The 18,362-nt window shown below is 42.9% G+C and overlaps 1 protein-coding gene across 2 annotated transcripts in view; it reads right to left on the bottom strand.

The window, feature by feature from the left end:
- Nucleotides 1–2,189: 2,189 nt before the first annotated feature.
- RIPK2 (receptor interacting serine/threonine kinase 2) overlaps nucleotides 2,190–18,362 on the bottom strand; it is an 87,076-nt gene continuing 70,903 nt past the window's right edge. Inside the window, exons 10-12 of one of the 2 annotated variants that reach the window (XM_082258790.1) lie at nucleotides 17,193–17,279; nucleotides 5,186–5,254; nucleotides 2,190–2,651 (exon numbers count right to left, since the gene is read on the bottom strand). In XM_082258790.1, the coding sequence (XP_082114916.1) occupies nucleotides 2,344–2,651; nucleotides 5,186–5,254; nucleotides 17,193–17,279 (464 nt within the window). In that variant the 3' untranslated portion in view covers nucleotides 2,190–2,343. The remainder of the gene's footprint in view (nucleotides 2,652–5,185; nucleotides 5,255–17,192; nucleotides 17,280–18,362) is intronic. The other variant, XM_082258791.1, reaches the window with a different exon arrangement.

Below are 18,362 nucleotides of genomic sequence, written 5' to 3'. Positions count from 1 at the left end.
GGAGCGAGAGGAAGAAGCCTGGCATCTTCCGCAGTTGTTACAGCTCCCTGCAGCGCCTGGTCATGGCTGGGGTTACCGGGGTGCTGGATGAGTTGAGCAGGGTTGGTTGTGTAGCTTGGTGGCTCCGATGAAGGCCGATTCCCCTGGCAGTTGAGACTATGCGACCATGTCGGAGCTCGGTCGCAATGCCCCTCCAGTAATAGATGACTCTTGATGAGGAGAGAAATACTTAAAGTATAACTAAAGGCAAAACTTTTTTTTTTTTTTTTTTTTTTAGTGGAGAGGGATTAGAACCCCAGTCAGTTTTTATTGCTGTCTGTGTCCCCATTAAGGATATTTGCTTTCTCTATTTGTCCTGTTTACCATTATCATTGAAAGTGAAAGTAAAAGTAAAAGAGAATCACAAATTTTGGGTTGTTCCCAGAAAAGTAATAGAAGGAACATTTTTCAATGGGGACACTATTTCTGGTGACTTGGGGGTCCCCAGAGAATTTACTTAATTTGCAGGGTTTTCTGCTCATATCTTGCTTGACTATGGGACAGGAAGTGAAGGGAAATCCTTGGAATGGGACACAGATGACAAAAAAAAAATAAAATCCGACAAGGGTTATAGCATTCCCTTGGTCTATCCAAAACGAAAAAACAGAAAAAAAAGCCTATAGCTCTACTTTAGGTTTATACTTTCAGTCACATTTGTTTTTGGCACTGACTGGGACCCATCTGGTAAAGAAGAGGCTATAAGAACCTGCTGTTAGTGCTATCGTTAGATCAAATTGCTGGCAATTCTAAGGATGGGCAAAAGAGGAGCCAATGGCACTGAATTTTTTTTTTCTCTTTTATTGGTTGAACTAGACGGACTTGTGTCTTTCTTCAACCTGGCTAACTATGCAACTATGTAACTGTTGTTTTGAAATTCTGGTCAGAAGATGGCTGGAGCAGCATGCAGAATAAAGTAAGACAATGCAGAACATAGAAACCAGCTGAAAAGCTTATGCTTTCACTAGAGGAAAAAAAAAACTATTTGAATTTACTGTATATAATAAATGTGTTCTATGTGGAAAATTGAACCAGTAAAAAAATAAAAAAAAAATATGAAAGAAATACACAAATAACAATTGGTTATATTATTTTTTTTTAATATATAACATAAAACGACATATAAAATAACATTATATATTTTTTAGAAGCCCCTACAAAGAAAAATATATTGTTTACTATAAAAAAACTATACTAATATACATCTTTGAAAACTGTTTAAGTTAGAAATACAAATGTACAAATACCAATCCACACCAAATATTAATACTGTAGATATACAGTACATCATAGGTCAAGTTAGCAATCTGTGGTTCAAAGAATATGCTATTCATTTTACAAAATTACCTTTATGGGGGTTCCAATATTTTGGTAAATTGACAGCAAGTGTCCAGGAAAAACTGACATATTTGGACAAAATAAAGACGAAACAACCATGTTTTACATTAAGTAAACTCAAGTAACAGCAATCATGAGAAATGACTCAACAGAGGGAAAAGGATTAGGCACCACTATGGCCTATAGGCAGCTGATATTTCCCCCAATACTGATTTGCCATGCCTTGTTTGACACGGGTGTCTCTGTTTCAGGGGGCAGCCATATTGCAAGGGCTTTGCTTTCGCATGTGAGAACTGTCACCAACACTGGTAGGGGAATATTAAAAAATTGGAAAAAAAAAAAAATTGGAAAAGGGAGCTGGATGAAACATAATTCCACAGAATAAATAAAGCATAAAATAAAGATCTTTTCACTGCAGGTCCTTGGGTACAGCTTTTCTTTCAGCAAACAGTACAATAGTGACATCACCAAATCTTACTTCAAATCCTGCGAGTCAAGCAGTCATAAGCAGCAGTTCCTTAGATGATCTCACACAGAAGATTTAATGAGGCTATAGGCACAAGAGTACCTATAGAATAGTCTCACACTAGGAAATGCACTATTTGTTTTAGAAGAATTGAATTCAAAAAGGTAAATCATTTAGGGGACCGCTTAGGCACAATTAATATTTCTACATGTTCCTTAAAACATAGCAGATTCTTAGTTTTTGTGTTCAGGTCCATTCTGCTACATTATAATTTGGGGCCTATAGTAAAAAAAAAAATCAGATATGCTTACCACCAAAATAAGAGGATTGGTTTCACATGATACAAGTAGCATTCATACAATTTGGTAGCTGTTTTGGAGAGAGAATGTTCTCTTGGGCATTCAAAGAAACCCCAGGCCCTTTAGAGACCACCTCCTTATGCTGCATTAGATTTAGCCCACATTTAATGCGCTGTAACAAAGTGGAATGTCCTAAGCATCCTGTCACAACTCTGGAAAAGGCTGAAGGGCATTTTGTCTGTTATCTTTCAACTTTAGCACAATAATCCTGGCAAATACTTCTCCTTGCATGTCACATGTATCGATGAGTTTTCGAACTTTTGCACTTCTTGTGCGCTCTGATTTTACCAGCTCGTAGTCCTCCTTTAGGATGATCGTGTTTGAAATCAGAGCATCCAGGCACTGGTTAAGGCAAGCCTCTGTCATCTGACTCACAATTTGATCTCGCCTGGTTAGAACCCACCTCAGGGCTGGACAGATAGACTCTTGCTGAGGACGGGTACTCTTGCCGGCTAAGGATAGAGATGAGCAAAACTGAGTGTTATTATTACCCTGAAAATTGTCAAACATTGGGAGATTTCAGCATAATGTCACCATTTTTGGGGAATGCATTAAACTGGCAATATTCAATTTTTTTTTTTTTAGTCAGCAAAAACAAAAAAGATTCCTTCATTCACATACAAGGTGGATAAAGGAATCCCCCCTCACCAAAACACTGTATTCTGACAGTGGCACCCACAACTGTCAGAATACACTGATAAGTGGCTGCAATCAAAACAATTTTCCAAAAAGCTCCTTTGACAGAAATCAATAAAACAATTAACTTCTGTCAAGTGGGAATGGCCATACACTGATTGAAATTCAACAGGTCCTTGCTGAACTGGACAAATTTAATTTATTATATTGCCAGCATTAGAGTTGATGAGAAGGTAAACATAAGGTTATTTTTAGTAGTTTCTAAGGGTGACATGGGAATTGGATTTATCCTTAGAGTTACAGAAACTCCTATCATGTATTCTGGACCTGTTCTTGTGCTAGAAATTTACCTATTATTAGGATCCAAAAGTAACACAAAGAATACTAAATTAAATAAACAAAACTTTTCTAAATACACCATAAAAAGGAATTAAAATACAAATGAAAATAAAAAGATGTTTGTTTAAATTTATCCTTGGAAGTTCAGTGAGCGAAGTTTGGCAAAATATCACTAATGGCAAAAATGGCAATTTTATCAATTATGAAGGGATGAAGGGGTAGTAACCTGTGTAAAGGTAGGCCAATGATAAGGGAGTTTCAATAGCTGGAAGCTTTTTTTTTACTATTTTTTTTAGACAAAAAAAAACAATATTACATTAAAAAACAACGTCATAATGAACGTATTGGAAAGCAATAGCTGGAAGCTTTGTGGTGTCATTTGTTAAGGACAAAATTTGGAAAAGTTACAGATGTTAAGGCAGCAAGACTTTGACAGTGATTGGACGTGGGGCCAAAAGTATATGTCAGAGTCCTGAATTACACCTAGCTCCCTGGCCTGGTGGGGGGGTTGCCTGATAGGTGTGCTATTAATCTCAATGGAGAAGATGGGAAGGGGAAGGGGGGGGGATATTATGAGCTCAGTTTTGAGTTCAAGGAAGTGGGGTGACATCGATGACTGATATGCCAATGAGAAAGTAGGTGATAAGTAAAGTTCAGGTAGTACCGCAATTTAAGAACCTGTGGTTTTGACGGTTACAGATTTCTAAAGAATTATTGCCAGTTCACAGATGGGGAAACTAGCAGTAATTAAGACCAGCTCTGAGCTAGCATACAGCGGTATGCTAGTGCTCAGGGTGAGGCAAGTCTATACTCAGAAGCTTTATTCTGCTGTCAGCCTAGAAATTCCCTGTACAAAAGCTAAATTAAAAAAGGGATTGGGGATAGTGGTGATTTTATTACCCAAATATGGCTATGCCCAAATTTGGGAAATGATTTGGGTGGGCGAAGCCTGTTTAGAAACTGGGAGACTAAATCCCTATCAGGTCTGCTTTTCTTTTGATTTACAGCAATCAGCAGTTGGCGGATTTAAAAACTGATTTCTCATTGATTACAAAGGATGCATCCTCATACACAGCCCTCTCCTCATCTCCCCCTTCTTAATTTACCATTCCGTTTGCACAGGAAGTTATCAGCTAACATGATCTCTGGCAGAATCAACAGATATTTTCTCACTTATCAAACAGTTATAAGAAAACACTTTCATTGGTATAGTTAGCAAAGCGAAACTGAGCAAAGTCCCCGTTAGTGTTTATAAACTCTTTAGGTGGTGGATGGTTGCTGGCCATGCATACCGGCGGTCCCCGGGTTACAAACAAGATATAGTCTGTAGGTTGGTTCTTAGGTTGAATTTGATGGTAAGTCAGAACAGGTACATTTTTTAAGTGTAGCTCCAGCCAAAACATTTTTTTTACAGCTTTTTGGATAGCATGGGGAAGGGTTAACACCAGAGTAACATTTGTTCTGCTGTCTATGTCCCTGTTCAGAAGATTTTACCTCACTTCCTGTTCTTATGACAATTGGATTTAGAACATTTTGGGTTGTTGTGGAAACAAGTATTGGTGATAAAGCTTCAGTGGAGACACCTTCTTCCCATGATAACTCTTACAGGATTGAATTCCCCTTCCTAGGGGTAGATTTCCTCTCACGTCCTGTTATCTCCCTCTATTTGTAAGTAGGAGTTGTTTGTAGGTCGGATGTTTGTAACCCAGGGACCGCCTGTACACAACTCCTCTGTCAAAAAATCATTATGACGAAAAACACCTTTCTACAATCAAGTGAATTTGGATGTTTGAATATGGGAAGGTGGGAGGGGGCAGTGCCGTGGTTGCCAACTGGGGATAACAACAATGATCGAGCAAGAAATCCATCCTAACTGACCAACTTTACTCCAAGAAGTCAAGTTATGTCAGTCCACATTATACGACACCTAACAAATATGTGAAACAAACGTACTGAATCACAAAACAATTATCCTTAATACACTATAGAAATAACATTAATTTGCACATACGAGATTCTGGTCTGCCAGATGGAAGGCTAGTTAGTTGACTATATGACGGTGGTGGTAGACTATCAGAGTCTGCAAAAGAAAATATACATTATTGATTTTTTTTTTACATTTCCTACTAAGCTTTTTATTTAAATTGGAGTCAAATGTGTCAAGAAAAAATAATTGTCATTTTAGAGGCTCCAATCAGATGGATGATTAGGCATGAGTTACTAAACTTTGAATTCAGATACAGCAGTACTCAGTGCTATGGCTGCACCCAACTGGGCGATTAGCTGTGTCCAGTATACAGTATATGTGGCCAGGACCACAGGCCCTGGAAGTGGGCAGTTTGCATCCAGAAGCCTTAATTGTATGGAACATCTGGTGTGAGTGGTTACATGCAAACAGTGGTGGCACCAATCACTGTTTTGTACAGGGTACAAACCTGGTTGCACAGCTTCTGGCCTTGACTGTTCAGACAGAAAATGTGCATGTTGCTAGATTTACTGGCAACAAGAATTGCAGATTCTCACTAGGAGTTGCCAGTATGAATGAGACCCTAAGAGCCGGTTCACACTACCGCGACCAGAAAGTCACCCCATGAAGGAGCGACTTTTTAGTGTGACTTTGAAGAGACTTGTTTAGAGACTTGTAAGAGACTTGGAAGAGACATGTGCACTACTTTGAAGAGACTTAAATGATAGGCGACTTTGTCTTTGGGGAATGCCTGGCTAATCTTTTTCTTCTTCCTGGAAAGTCTGATGACAAGTAGAGATGTAGCGAACTGTTCGCCGGCGGACAGTTCCTGGCGAAACATCGCTTGTTTGCGTCCGCCGCTGCGGGCGAACATATGCGATGTTCGGTCCGCCCCCTATAATACATCATTGAGGCAAACTTTGACCCTGAACCTCACAGTCAGCAGACACATTCCAGCCAATCAGCATACCTCCCTCCCACACCCTCCCACCTCCTATAAATAAGCAAGGGCAGCATCCATCATAGATCATTCTGAAGCAGTGTGTTAGTGAGAGCAGGGAGAGTGCTGCTGTTGCTGCTGCTGTTAATAGCTAGGGACAGTTGTTAGTCAGTGTTCCCGGTCTTGTTAGTCAGTGTTCTTGGTCCACTCCTGCTGTAAGGACAGCATCCTGACAGCACCCCAAAAAGCCCTTCTTAGGGCTAGTATTTGAGTTTTTTTTTGGATATATATATATATATATATATTGACCCAAAAAGCCCTTTTTAGGGCTGGTATTTGTGTAATTTTTTATATATATATATATATATATATATATATATCTATTGTCCCCAAAAGCCCTTTTTAGGGCTGGTATTTGAGTATTTTTTTATATATATATATATACTGTATATATATATATATATATATCTATTGTACACTGCAGTTGTTTGCCCGCTGTGTGTGAGAGGACACAGACCCACCACAGACTGTACTGTGTGCACGCCACACTCATTTCGGGTGGCACAGGCACAGTACCTTGCATTTTAAAAAATATTTTTTTTTCCTCTGTCATAATTGCAGTGAGTGTCAGGTCCACAGAGTGTACTGTACCCACTGCAGTGCCCACCACTGATATATATACGGTGGCACAGCATCTTGCTGCAAATTGGAAAAAAAAATATTTTTTATAATTGCAGTTGCCTGGGCTGCCAGTGACTGTCAGGTCCACAGAGTGTACTGTGCCCACTGCAGTGCCACTGCCCACCCACCACTGATATATACGGTGGCACAGCAGCTTGCAAATTAAAACTATATATATTTTTTTATAATTGCAGTTGCCTGGGCTGCCAGTGACTGTCAGGTCCACAGAGAGTGTACTGTGCCCACTGCAGTGCCACTGCCCACCCACCACTGATATATACGGTGGCACAGCAGCTTGCAAATTAAAAATATTTTTTTTTATAATTGCAGTTGCCTGGGCTGCCAGTGACTGTTAGGTCCACAGAGAGTGTACTGTGCCCACTGCAGTCCCACTGCCCACCCACCACTGATATATACGGAGGCACAGCAGCTTGCAAATTAAAAATATATATATTTTTTTATAATTGCAGTTGCCTGGGCTGCCAGTGACTGTCAGGTCCACAGAGAGTGTACTGTGCCCACTGCAGTGCCACTGCCCAACCACCACTGATATATATGGTGGCACAGCAGCTTGCAAATTAAAAATATATATTTTTTTTATAATTGCAGTTGCCTGGGCTGCCAGTGACTGTCAGGTCCACAGAGAGTGTACTGTGCCCACTGCAGTGCCACTGCCCACCCACCACTGATATATACGGTGGCACAGCAGCTTGAAAATTAAAAATATATATATTTTTTTATAATTGCAGTTGCCTGGGCTGCCAGTGACTGTCAGGTCCACAGAGAGTGTACTGTGCCCACTGCAGTGCCACTGCCCACCCACCACTGATATATACGGTGGCACAGCAGCTTGCAAATTAAAAATATATATATTTTTTTATAATTGCAGTTGCCTGGGCTGCCAGTGACTGTCAGGTCCACAGAGAGTGTACTGTGCCCACTGCAGTGCCACTGCCCACCCACCACTGATATATACGGTGGCACAGCAGCTTGCAAATTAAAAATATTTATATATTTTTTTATAATTGCAGTTGCCTGGGCTGCCAGTGACTGTCAGGTCCACAGAGAGTGTACTGTGCCCACTGCAGTGCCACTGCCCACCCACCACTGATATATACGGTGGCACAGCAGCTTGCAAATTAAAAATATATATATTTTTTTATAATTGCAGTTGCCTGGGCTGCCAGTGACTGTCAGGTCCACAGAGAGTGTACTGTGCCCACTGCAGTGCCACTGCCCACCCACCACTGATATATACGGTGGCACAGCAGCTTGCAAATTAAAAATATATATTTTTTTTATAATTGCAGTTGCCTGGGCTGCCAGTGACTGTCAGGTCCACAGAGTGTACTGTACCCACTGCCCAACACTCCTATAGGGTGGCACAGCACCTTGCACTCATAGTACCACAAATCTAAAAAAAAATTACAGGCAGAGGCAGGCCACCCCGCAAGGGCCGTCGTGGTCGTGGTGCTGTGATTTCCTTTGGCCCTAGAATAATGCCCAGTGTTCAGAGGCCACAGACCCTGAACTCAAAAAATTCTGAGGACATAGTTGACTGGCTTACACAGGACACCCAATCGTCTACAGCTTCCGCTCGGAACCTTAATGCACCATCCTCCTCCAGCTCAGCTTCGGGCACCTCTCAATTTACCACTCGCCCGCCCGCCAACACCACCACCAACACTAGCACCACAGCCGCTTCACTTGATCTGTCAGAGGAGTACACATGAGTTGGAAGAAATAAGTGATGCGCAACCATTAGTGCCAGAGGATGTAGATAACGGGGATATGTCTCAGTCAGGCAGAATTATACACATGGACATACATTGTGATGATGATGATGATGTTGTACCTGCTGCTGCTGCTGCCTTTGCTGAGTTGTCAAGTGAAGCGGCTGATGATGATGATGTGTCCGTGGATGTCACATGGGTGCCTGCTCGAAGAGCAGAAGAAGAGGGGGAAAGTTCAGATGGGGAAACAGAGAGGAGGAGGAGACTAGTTGGAAGCAGGGGGAGGTAATCACAAGGAGCTAGTGGCACAGTCAGACAGCATGTAGATTCGGCACCCGGGGTCAGCCAGACAGCACGCCAATCAACGCAAGCTGTTGCTACCACCAGAATGCCGTCATTGCAAAGCTCAGCAGTGTGGCATTTTTTTGTGTGTCTACCTCTGATATCAGCGATGCCATTTGTAACCTGTGCCAAAAGAAACTGAGTCGTGGGAAGTCCAACACCCACCTAGGTACAACTGCTTTGCGAAGGCACATGATCTCACATCACAAACGCCTATGGGATCAAGACATGAGTAAAAGCAGCACACAAACTGAAAGCCACCATCCTCCTCCTGGTCCAGCATCTTCAGCCACGTCAACCACTGCTGTCCTCCTTGCCCCCTATCAACAACCTGCCCCTCCGACTCTCACCTTCAGCAGTTCCTGCTCATCTGCCCACAGTCAGGTGTCTGTCAAGGAAATGTTTGAGCGTAAGAAGCCAATCTCACAGAGTCACCCCCTTGCCCGGCGTCTGACAGCTGGCTTGTCGGAACTCTTAGCCCGCCAGCTTTTACCATACAAGCTGGTGGAGTCTGAGGCCTTCAAAAAATGTGTCTCTATTGGGACAACGCAGTGGAAGGTACCCGGCCGAAATTATTTTTCACAAAAGGCAATCCCCAACCTGTACTCTATTGTGGAAAAGGAAGTCATGTCATGTCTGGCACACAGTGTTGGGGCAAGGGTCCATCTGACCACTGATAGCTGGTCTGCAAAGCACGGTCAGGGCAGGTATATCACTTACACTGCGCATTGGGTAAACCTGCTGGTGGCTGCCAAGCATGGAATGCGTGGCTCTGCTGCAGAGGAGTTGGTGACACCGCCACGACTTGCAGGCAGGCCTGCTGCCACCTCCTCTACTCTCTGCTAACCTCCTCGGCTGTGTCCTCTTCTGCTGTTGCGTTTTGCTCCACACCAACTGCACCCCCCCCCCAGCTCCCCAGGGGCTATTCCACATGCCGGATACGACAGTGTCACGCTGTCTTGGGGTTGACTTGCCTGAAAGCAGAGAGTCACACTGGACCAGCACTACTGTCCGCCCTGAACGCACAGGTGGATCAGTGGCTGACCCCGCACCAACTGGAGATCGGCAAAGTGGTGTGTGACAACGGAAGCAATTTGTTGGCGGCATTGAATTTGGGCAAGTTGACACATGTGCCGTGCATGGCACATGTGTTGAATCTGATTGTACAACGCTTTGTGCAGAAGTACCCAGGCTTACAGGACGTCCTCAAGCAGGCCAGGAAGGTGTGTGGCCATTTCAGGCGTTCCTACATGGCCATGGCGCACTTTTCAGATATTCAGCGGCGAAACAACATGCCAGTGAGGCGCTTGATTTGCGACAGCCCGACACGTTGGAATTCAACACTGCTAATGTTCGACCGCCTGCTCCAACAAGAAAAAGCGGTCAATGAGTATTTGTATGACCGGGGTGCTAGGACAGCCTCTGCGGAGCTGGGTATTTTTTTGCCACGTTACTGGATGCTCATGCGCAATGCCTGTAGGCTCATGCGTCCTTTTGAGGAGGTGACAAACCTAGTCAGTCGCACCGAAGGCACCATCAGCGACATCATCCCATATGTCTTCTTCCTGGAGCGTGCCCTGCGAAGAGTGCTGGATCAGGCCGTAGATGAGCGTGAAGAGGAAGAGGAAGAGTTGTGGTCACCATCACCACCAGAAAGAGCCTTACCATCGCTTGCTGGACCTGCGGCAACACTGGAAGAGGAGTCTGAGGAAGAGGAGTCAGAGGAGGAATGTGGCTTTGAGGAGGAGGAACACCAACCACAGCAGGCATCCCAGGGTGCTCGTTGTCACCTATCTGGTACCCTTGGTGTTGTACGTGGCTGGGGGGAAGAACACACCTTCAATGACATCAGTGAGGACGAGGAATTGGACATGAGTAGCTCGGCATCCAACCTTGTGCAAATAGGGTCTTTCATGCGGTCATGCCTGTTGAGGGACCCTCGTATAAAAAGGCTGAAGGAGAACGACCTGCACTGGGTGGCCACGCTACTAGACCCCCGGTATAAGCAGAAAGTGTCTGATATGTTACCGAATTACCGGCAGTCGCAAAGGATGCAGCAGCTACAAAATAAGTTGAAAAGTATGCTTTACACAGCATATAAGGGTGATGTCACAGCACAACGGGAATCCAACAGGGGAAGAGGTGAAAGTAATCCTCCTCCTACCACCACGACGGCAAGGACAGGACGCTTTACAGACGTCTTGTTGATGGAGGACATGCAGAGCTTTTTTAGTCCTACACATCGCCACAGCCCTTCGGGGTCCAACCTCAGAGAACGACTCGACCGACAGGTAGCAGACTACCTTGCCTTAACTGCAGATATCGACACTCTGTGGAGCGATGAACCCCTTGACTACTGGGTGTGCAGGCTTGACCTGTGGCCTGAGCTATCCCAATTTGCCATTGAACTTGGATCCCAAAGGGACTGACAGTGGGGGATGCATTTGACTAAAAAAGGCGTGATGAGATGCCTTGGGCTAAAAATGGTCCACACGCTGCTGTATTTAATCTCTGCATGCCGGATGACTTACGTGACGTCTCCGCCACCAACTACGGTTCAAGCTGCAATGTTTTAGTGCACTTTCTGCCTTGAAAACCTCAATTTTTCTGCTGCAACAATACCTGCTTTTTCATGCATGTGTACATGCCTAATTTTTCTGGCCTCTGGTGCTACACTGTGGCTGCAAAAAAACAAAAAACAAAAAAAAGGCACATACATGTGTCAATTTCCCTTCGCGATCGTTACCTTGTTGTGGTGAAGGGGCTTGTGTATCACAATGAAGCAATCACCTCTAGGAGTGTGTTGGCACACCCCAGATGATAAGGTCATTGCTTCATTGTGAACAGACCAAAAGCGATCCGCGGGATAATTTTTCATAGAAAAAACATTAATTTTCTTTCATTTAAAAAAATGAGGACAGCCTCTGCGGAGCTGGGTATTTTTTGGCCGCGTTACTGAATGCTCATGCACAATGGCTGTAGGCTCATGCGTCCTTTTGCGGAGGAGACAAACCTGGTCAGTCAAACCCAAGGCAACATCATCGACCTCATCCCATATGCATTTTTTCTGGAGCGTGCCCTGCGAAGAGTATTGGATCAGGCCGTAGATGAGCATTAAGAGGAAGAGTTGTGGTCCCCATCACCACCAGAAGCAGCCTTGTCGTTGTCGATTGCTGGACCTGTGGCAACGCAGAGAGAGGAGTCTGAAGAAGAGAAGTCAGAGGAGGAAGGTGGCTTTGAGGAGGTGGAAGACCAACCACAGCAGGCGTCCCAGGGGGCTTGTTGTCACCTTTCGGGGACCCTTGGTGTTGTACGTGGCTGGGTGGAGGAAGAGACCTTCAATGATGTCAGTGAGGACAAGGAACGGGACATGGCTAGCTCGGTATCCAACCTTGTGCAAATGGGGAGTTTGTGGTTGTGCAAATGGACGGACGGACTGACTGACTGACTGTTAAACGGGGAGTTTGGTCTGTCAGAGTTTGGTCTGTCACTGTGAAGCGGGCGTAACCCTTACACTACTTGATCGATACAACATCATGCCTGATCGTATTCACACACTGGATGTTTTAAAGCACGTTATCCAAACAATTTAGGAATGTTAGGTGACTTATGCCCTTTATGGATTAAAACCCGACTCTGCGTCAACTACGTAATTTTCCATGGGAGTTTTGCCATGGATCCCCCTCCGGCATGCCACAGTCCAGGCGTTAGTCCCCTTGAAACAACTTTTCCATCACTATTGTGGCCAGAAAGAGTCCCTGTGGGTTTTAAAATTCGCCTGCCTAATGAACTCTATGGCGGTTCGCCCAGTTCGCGAACATTTGCCGATGTTCGCGTTCGCCGTTCGCGAACGGCAAATTTCAGGTTCGCGACATCACTAATGACAAGTCGCTTGAAAATAGATAAGGATCCGACTTAGAGGCGACTCCCATTGAAGTCTATGTGCACAAGTCTGATACAGGTTGCCTTGAAGTAGTACAGGAACCTTTTCTGAAGTCGGAGCGACTTCAGTAGTGCATATTAAGACAGCTCTCATTCATTTACATTGAATTTATGATGACAAGAGACTTGGAGCGACTTGAGGGCACACAAGTCGTGTCCCAATTTGGAGTAGTGTGAACCGGCTCTAATAGTTACATTACATTTTATAGTTTCTTTGTGTATAAATATTCAGGTTTCAGAACAATTTTTCAAAATTGTATATTGCCTGTGAAAAGGATTTAAGGTAAAAAGGAGGGAGCCAGTGAAGAGAAGAGAATTAGAGCCATGCATTAGACAGAGAAGAGAGGTAGGGTCATGGTTATAGATGGATAAGAGAGGGGAGCCAGAACCATAGTTGTAGATGGAGTACAGCAGGGAGCCAGAGTCACAATTCTAGATTGAGAAGAGAACCACAGTTATAGATGGATAAGATAAAAGAATATAGGTAAAAAGGATAAGGGAACCAGGGCTGCATATGGATGGATAAGAGAAGGGATCCAAGGATTTAGCACCAACAAACACATATCATTTGAGAGAATCGCAGTTACTGAATGTCTATCTAAAAAATACAGTAGATATAATCCAGAAAACAATAAGGCTCCATGCATTTAAAAAACATCTGTTCCCTATGGAGAAAAAAAACACTCATATTGAGCATTTTTTGTACACAGTTTAGGTGAGTTTAGGAGAGTTTTCCATTATTTCTGCCAGAAAGCACATTCAGAAACTCAAACCAGAGGGTTTTTTTTTCCTGCCTCTAAAAGATGAGCTTGAAATATGCCTGCAATCGTCCTAATGTGCATGGACATTCATCCCAAAGGTGTTCTATCGGGTTGAGGGCAGGTCTGTCAAGTTCCTCCACCCTAAACTTACTCGTTCATGTCTTAACCTCCCTGGCGGTATGATTGTTTCAGATTTTAAGTGCTGAAAGCGGTACCATTATTTTGCATGTAATTCTTAATGATGAGCAGCCCAAACCAACTATTTCATATGATTTTTTTTTACTGTGCGTTCTTCTTTATAACATCACGGTTATGATAAAGTTTGAAACACAAAATCATAAATTATAATATAATAAACAATTATAAATAAGTTAAAGTATATATATATATATATATATATATATATATATATATATGTGTGTGTGTGTGTGTACATATATATATATATATATATATATATATATATATATATATATATATATATATATATATATATATATACAGATATAGATATAGATATAGATATATACAGACTTGTATAAAGTACTCGAAATTTCTACTTGAGTAAAAGTACAAGTGCTCGATCAAAAAGTGACTTGAGTAGAAGTGGAAGTGCTCACAGAAAAAGTTACTTAAGTAGAAGTACTAAAGTATTCAACATTTTTTTTACTTAAGTATTGCAAGTAGTTTTTTAAAAAAATTTGCTACTTAAGTACTAAAAGTAAAAAGTACCAGTAGTTTTGAAAAAAAAATTCTACTCAAGTACTGAAAGTAGAAGTACAAGTACTGTGTTATGTAGTTATTAAAGAAAGAAGTCAAAAGTTTGAACATCATATTGTTTTTTATTATTTCAAATGATTTATTCAAATGATTAACCTGTGTTTGTTAGTAGTTTCTTGATGCACTTTAAGCGCTGTAGCACCATTTATTTGTGTGTTTCATATTTTCTTTTTATTGGAAAGATTTGGTATAGCAGCTTTTATTATACACAGCCTTTATTTTCATATGCGCTGATTTACAAATGACATTATACACATTTTTTTGAGCTTTATGCAACCTGCCATCTACTGTTCTGGCAGTGGTAATTTTTTTAAAAGTAACGAGTAACTATGCAGCACAAAAAAAAAATACTTGAGTAGAAGTATCGAAATCATCGAAAAAATGTAGTGAAGTAAAAGTAGAAGTAGGAGAAAAAAATTCTACTCTAGGAAAGTACAGATACCGCATTTCGGTACTTAAGTACAGTACTTAAGTAGTTCTACTTCGTTACTATACATCTCTGGATATATATATATATATATATATATATATATAAATATATATAAAGTACAGTAAAACTGCAGGAAAGGGCACTTGGGGGCAAACTAATGTCAACTAATTTTATTTTGTATTGTAATCAGTGTGTTTGTGTGTATAACTTTTTGAATTTGCCGCTGGTTCCACCCCCCTGCGAGCGTCACGTCGCAGGAGACGGAAGCCGGGGCTCACCAGCATTGGGCGGAAGATCCGGCCACCGCACACCACAATGTATCCCGGGGATAAGGTAAGTAACCCCTCTTTCAGGATCCAGCGATGCTCCTGGCGATACCCCGAGTGTGGCTCGGGGTTACCGCTAATTGCACTGAAATTTAACCCCGAGCCACACTCGGGAATACCGCTAAGGAGGTTAATGGACCTTGCTTTGTACACTGGTCCAAATCATTTGGTGGAGGGAGGATTATGGTGTGGGATTGTTTTTCAGGGGTTGGGCTTGGTCCCTTAGTTACAAAGACATTTAAATAACAAAACAGACAATTCAGGCAAGGATACTCAGTTCACAAAATGGTGGAACAAAACTGAAATCCCTCGCAGCTGGGATGTAAAACCGTGAGCACCAATTATGATGTCCAAGCATAACAATTTAACCACAAAGATCCTCAACTTAAGTGCTGAGGGATTCTATAAGTCTGTACAGCCACAAACCAGTGTTGTGAAAGCTGGTGGCTGGTAATTGTAGTTCAACATGGGTGAAAGACCAAAACCACAGTTAATGCAAACATATAAAATGTTTATTGGTCCAACAACAAACTTAAAAAAAGATAAAAAAAAGGCTCCTGTGTGAACAGACTGGACTGTGTAAGTGTCAATAACATTTTGCAAAAATCACACATGGACGTGACTTGACAAGCTGAAAACACATACCATTAATCAAGCAGGTGCTGGAGGGGAGAGAGGAGGTCGTCTTCCCAGGTAAAACCACTTGTTCTCCCAGATGGAAAAAGACAGATGCTCTATAAAGGATCTGGTGAAGAGCCCAATGTGTACCGCTATGATGGACTACTGGCACAATGTGGAAAGGCGTGGGATGTATTTTGCAGGCAAATATGCAAAAAAGCACAACAAGCCAAGGATGCATATGGCAGCCAAAGATGACATGAGGCTGTGCAGCAAGGCCACGGGTTCACCGATCAATCCAAGGACAATCCTGGGAGACTCAGGCAGAGAATGGGTAGCCTAAGCTTCCGGATGATGCACCAGATGCAATGTCACAGCCGCTGTTGTCACTGGATGCGGTGCATGTTGGTACACCAGGGGAAAGCAACAATGGTCTGTGGAGCAATCTCTCAGAAGGCTGTCGTCATGACGACACATTTCAGGCATGGCCTATCTTTAGGTCATCTCTTAGTTCCAGTAAAGGGAACTCTTAAGGCGTCAGCATAATAAGACTTTTTGGACAATTTCATGCTCCCAACTTTGTGGGAACAGTTTGAGGATGTCCCCTTCCTGTTCCAACATGACTGCGCACCAGTGCACAAAGCAAGGTCCATAAAGACATGGATGAGTGGTGGAGTAACTCGACTGACCTGCACAGAGTCCTGACCTCAACCTGATAGAACACCTTTGGGATGGATTAGAGCTGAAACTGCGAGCCAGGCCTTCCTGTCCAACATCAGTGCCTGACCTCACAAATGCGCTTCTGGAAGAATGGTCAAACATTGCCATAGACACACTCCTAAACTTCGTGGACAGCCTTCCCAGAAGAGTTAAAGCTGTTATAATTGCAAAGGGTGGGCTATCTCAATATTGAACCTTACAGACGAAGGGCTCTTTCACACGGAGCGGACCGCATTACGATCCGCTCTGGTGCTTTTTTTTTTTCTTCACGGAGCGGATGACACTTGTGTCATCCGCTCCGTATGTCCGCATATCATCCCATCCGTTTGCGGATGATATACGGACATAATGTAAGTCTATGGGCATTGCGGATGTCAGCGGATGACACCGCTGACATCCGATTTTGCTTCCTTTACGTTTTTTCAACGGAAGAAAAATAGGGTTCTGTTCCGTTCCAAAAAACGACTTTGATACCAAGTTTAAGGACAGCAAATCTATTATTATTATTATTATTGTTATTATACAGGATTTATATAGTGCCAACAGTTTGTGCAGTGCTTTACAGCATTCAATAATTGGGAGTGTGGAAATCACCCTATTGATTGAAAAGAATTGTCAGTATAGAGGAATTAGAGAAACGATCTAAGAAAAGAGGAGCTGGCCCAGAAGACAAATAGATTTTTGCAGTTTACTGCAGAAAATAGGAGAATTAAAGAAGGAACTGGAATGCAGAAAGAACAATATTGAGATAGAACACCAGCCACTACTATATTTATTACCATGTTTATAGGGATGGCTGAACTTTGGACTTCCATTCTCAGCACTTCGTACATCTTCAGTATTAGGAAGCCATGTTTCGTTGAAGCCTAGGAAATGAAAGATGTTACCAATTATAAGCTTATATTAGTTTGTTATATACTGGTTGTGTGGTGGTAACAAGTGTTCACATAGGTGGGAGTGTTGCAGATTTTAGATAATAATATAGCTATGATCTGAAATCAATACCAATCTGTTTTTTTTTTTTTTTTGAACAAGGCAAATAATAATGGTTTTGATTTGGATAATCAATATAATTTGGATAATGAACATCTGTATGTCAATTAGAGAACAACATGTGCATTGCCATGTGCTCTATTCAGTGCTGTATTTTGGCCTAGGCAAACAAGGCCCAGGCCTAGGGCAGCACTTTGCAGGGGGGCAGCAAAAAAGCCACCCCCTCCACCTGAGACTCTTTTGGCCACTGGTTGCTAGAGCCGCCTCTCCCACCTCTCTCTCTCTCACTCACCCCCCCTCTCTCTCTCTCACCCTTCCTTTCTCTCTCAACTCTCTCTCACCCCCTCTTTCTTTCTCTCTCACCCCCCTTTCTCTCATCCCCTCCTCTCTCTCTCACCCCCTCTCTTTCTCTCTCTCTCTCTTATCCACTCTCTCTCTCATCATCTCTCTTCTTTTCATCCCCCCTCTCTCTCTCTCACTCCCCCCTCTCTCTCTCTCTCTCATCCCCCTCCCTCACCCACCCCCCTCTCTCCCTCCCTCACCCACCCCCTTCTCTCTCTCTCTCCCACCCCCTTCTCACCCCCCCCCCCCCTCTCGTGAGATCTCAGGGGTTCATGCTGTGACTTGAAGTCCTTCAATTTTAGAGGGAGTCACATTCGTTAAAAAGGAAGGAGTGGGGCAAATTTACATAGGAGTCAGAGGGGGGGGGGGGGGGGGGGCGCCCAATTTTAGTCTTGCCTAGGGCAGCACAAAACCAAAATACACCACTGGCTCTACGTTTGACACTTTTTAGTAACACACATGCAGACTTTTACAGTCTTTTGTTACATGTGAGCAGTATGGCAATCTTATATAACATGGAAGCAGTCTTTATGAAGCTTTTGTTAGATACCAGCAGTCCATGTTACATGTGTGACATTTGTTACATGTGAGCAGCCTCTGAAATCTTTTGTTAG

Source organism: Pelophylax lessonae, assembly GCF_965119305.1.
Source record: "Pelophylax lessonae genome assembly, chromosome: 5".
Lineage (NCBI taxonomy): Eukaryota > Metazoa > Chordata > Amphibia > Anura > Ranidae > Pelophylax > Pelophylax lessonae.
The sequence above is the reverse complement of the archived record's forward strand: the minus strand, read 5'-3'. Positions and strand labels throughout refer to the sequence as shown.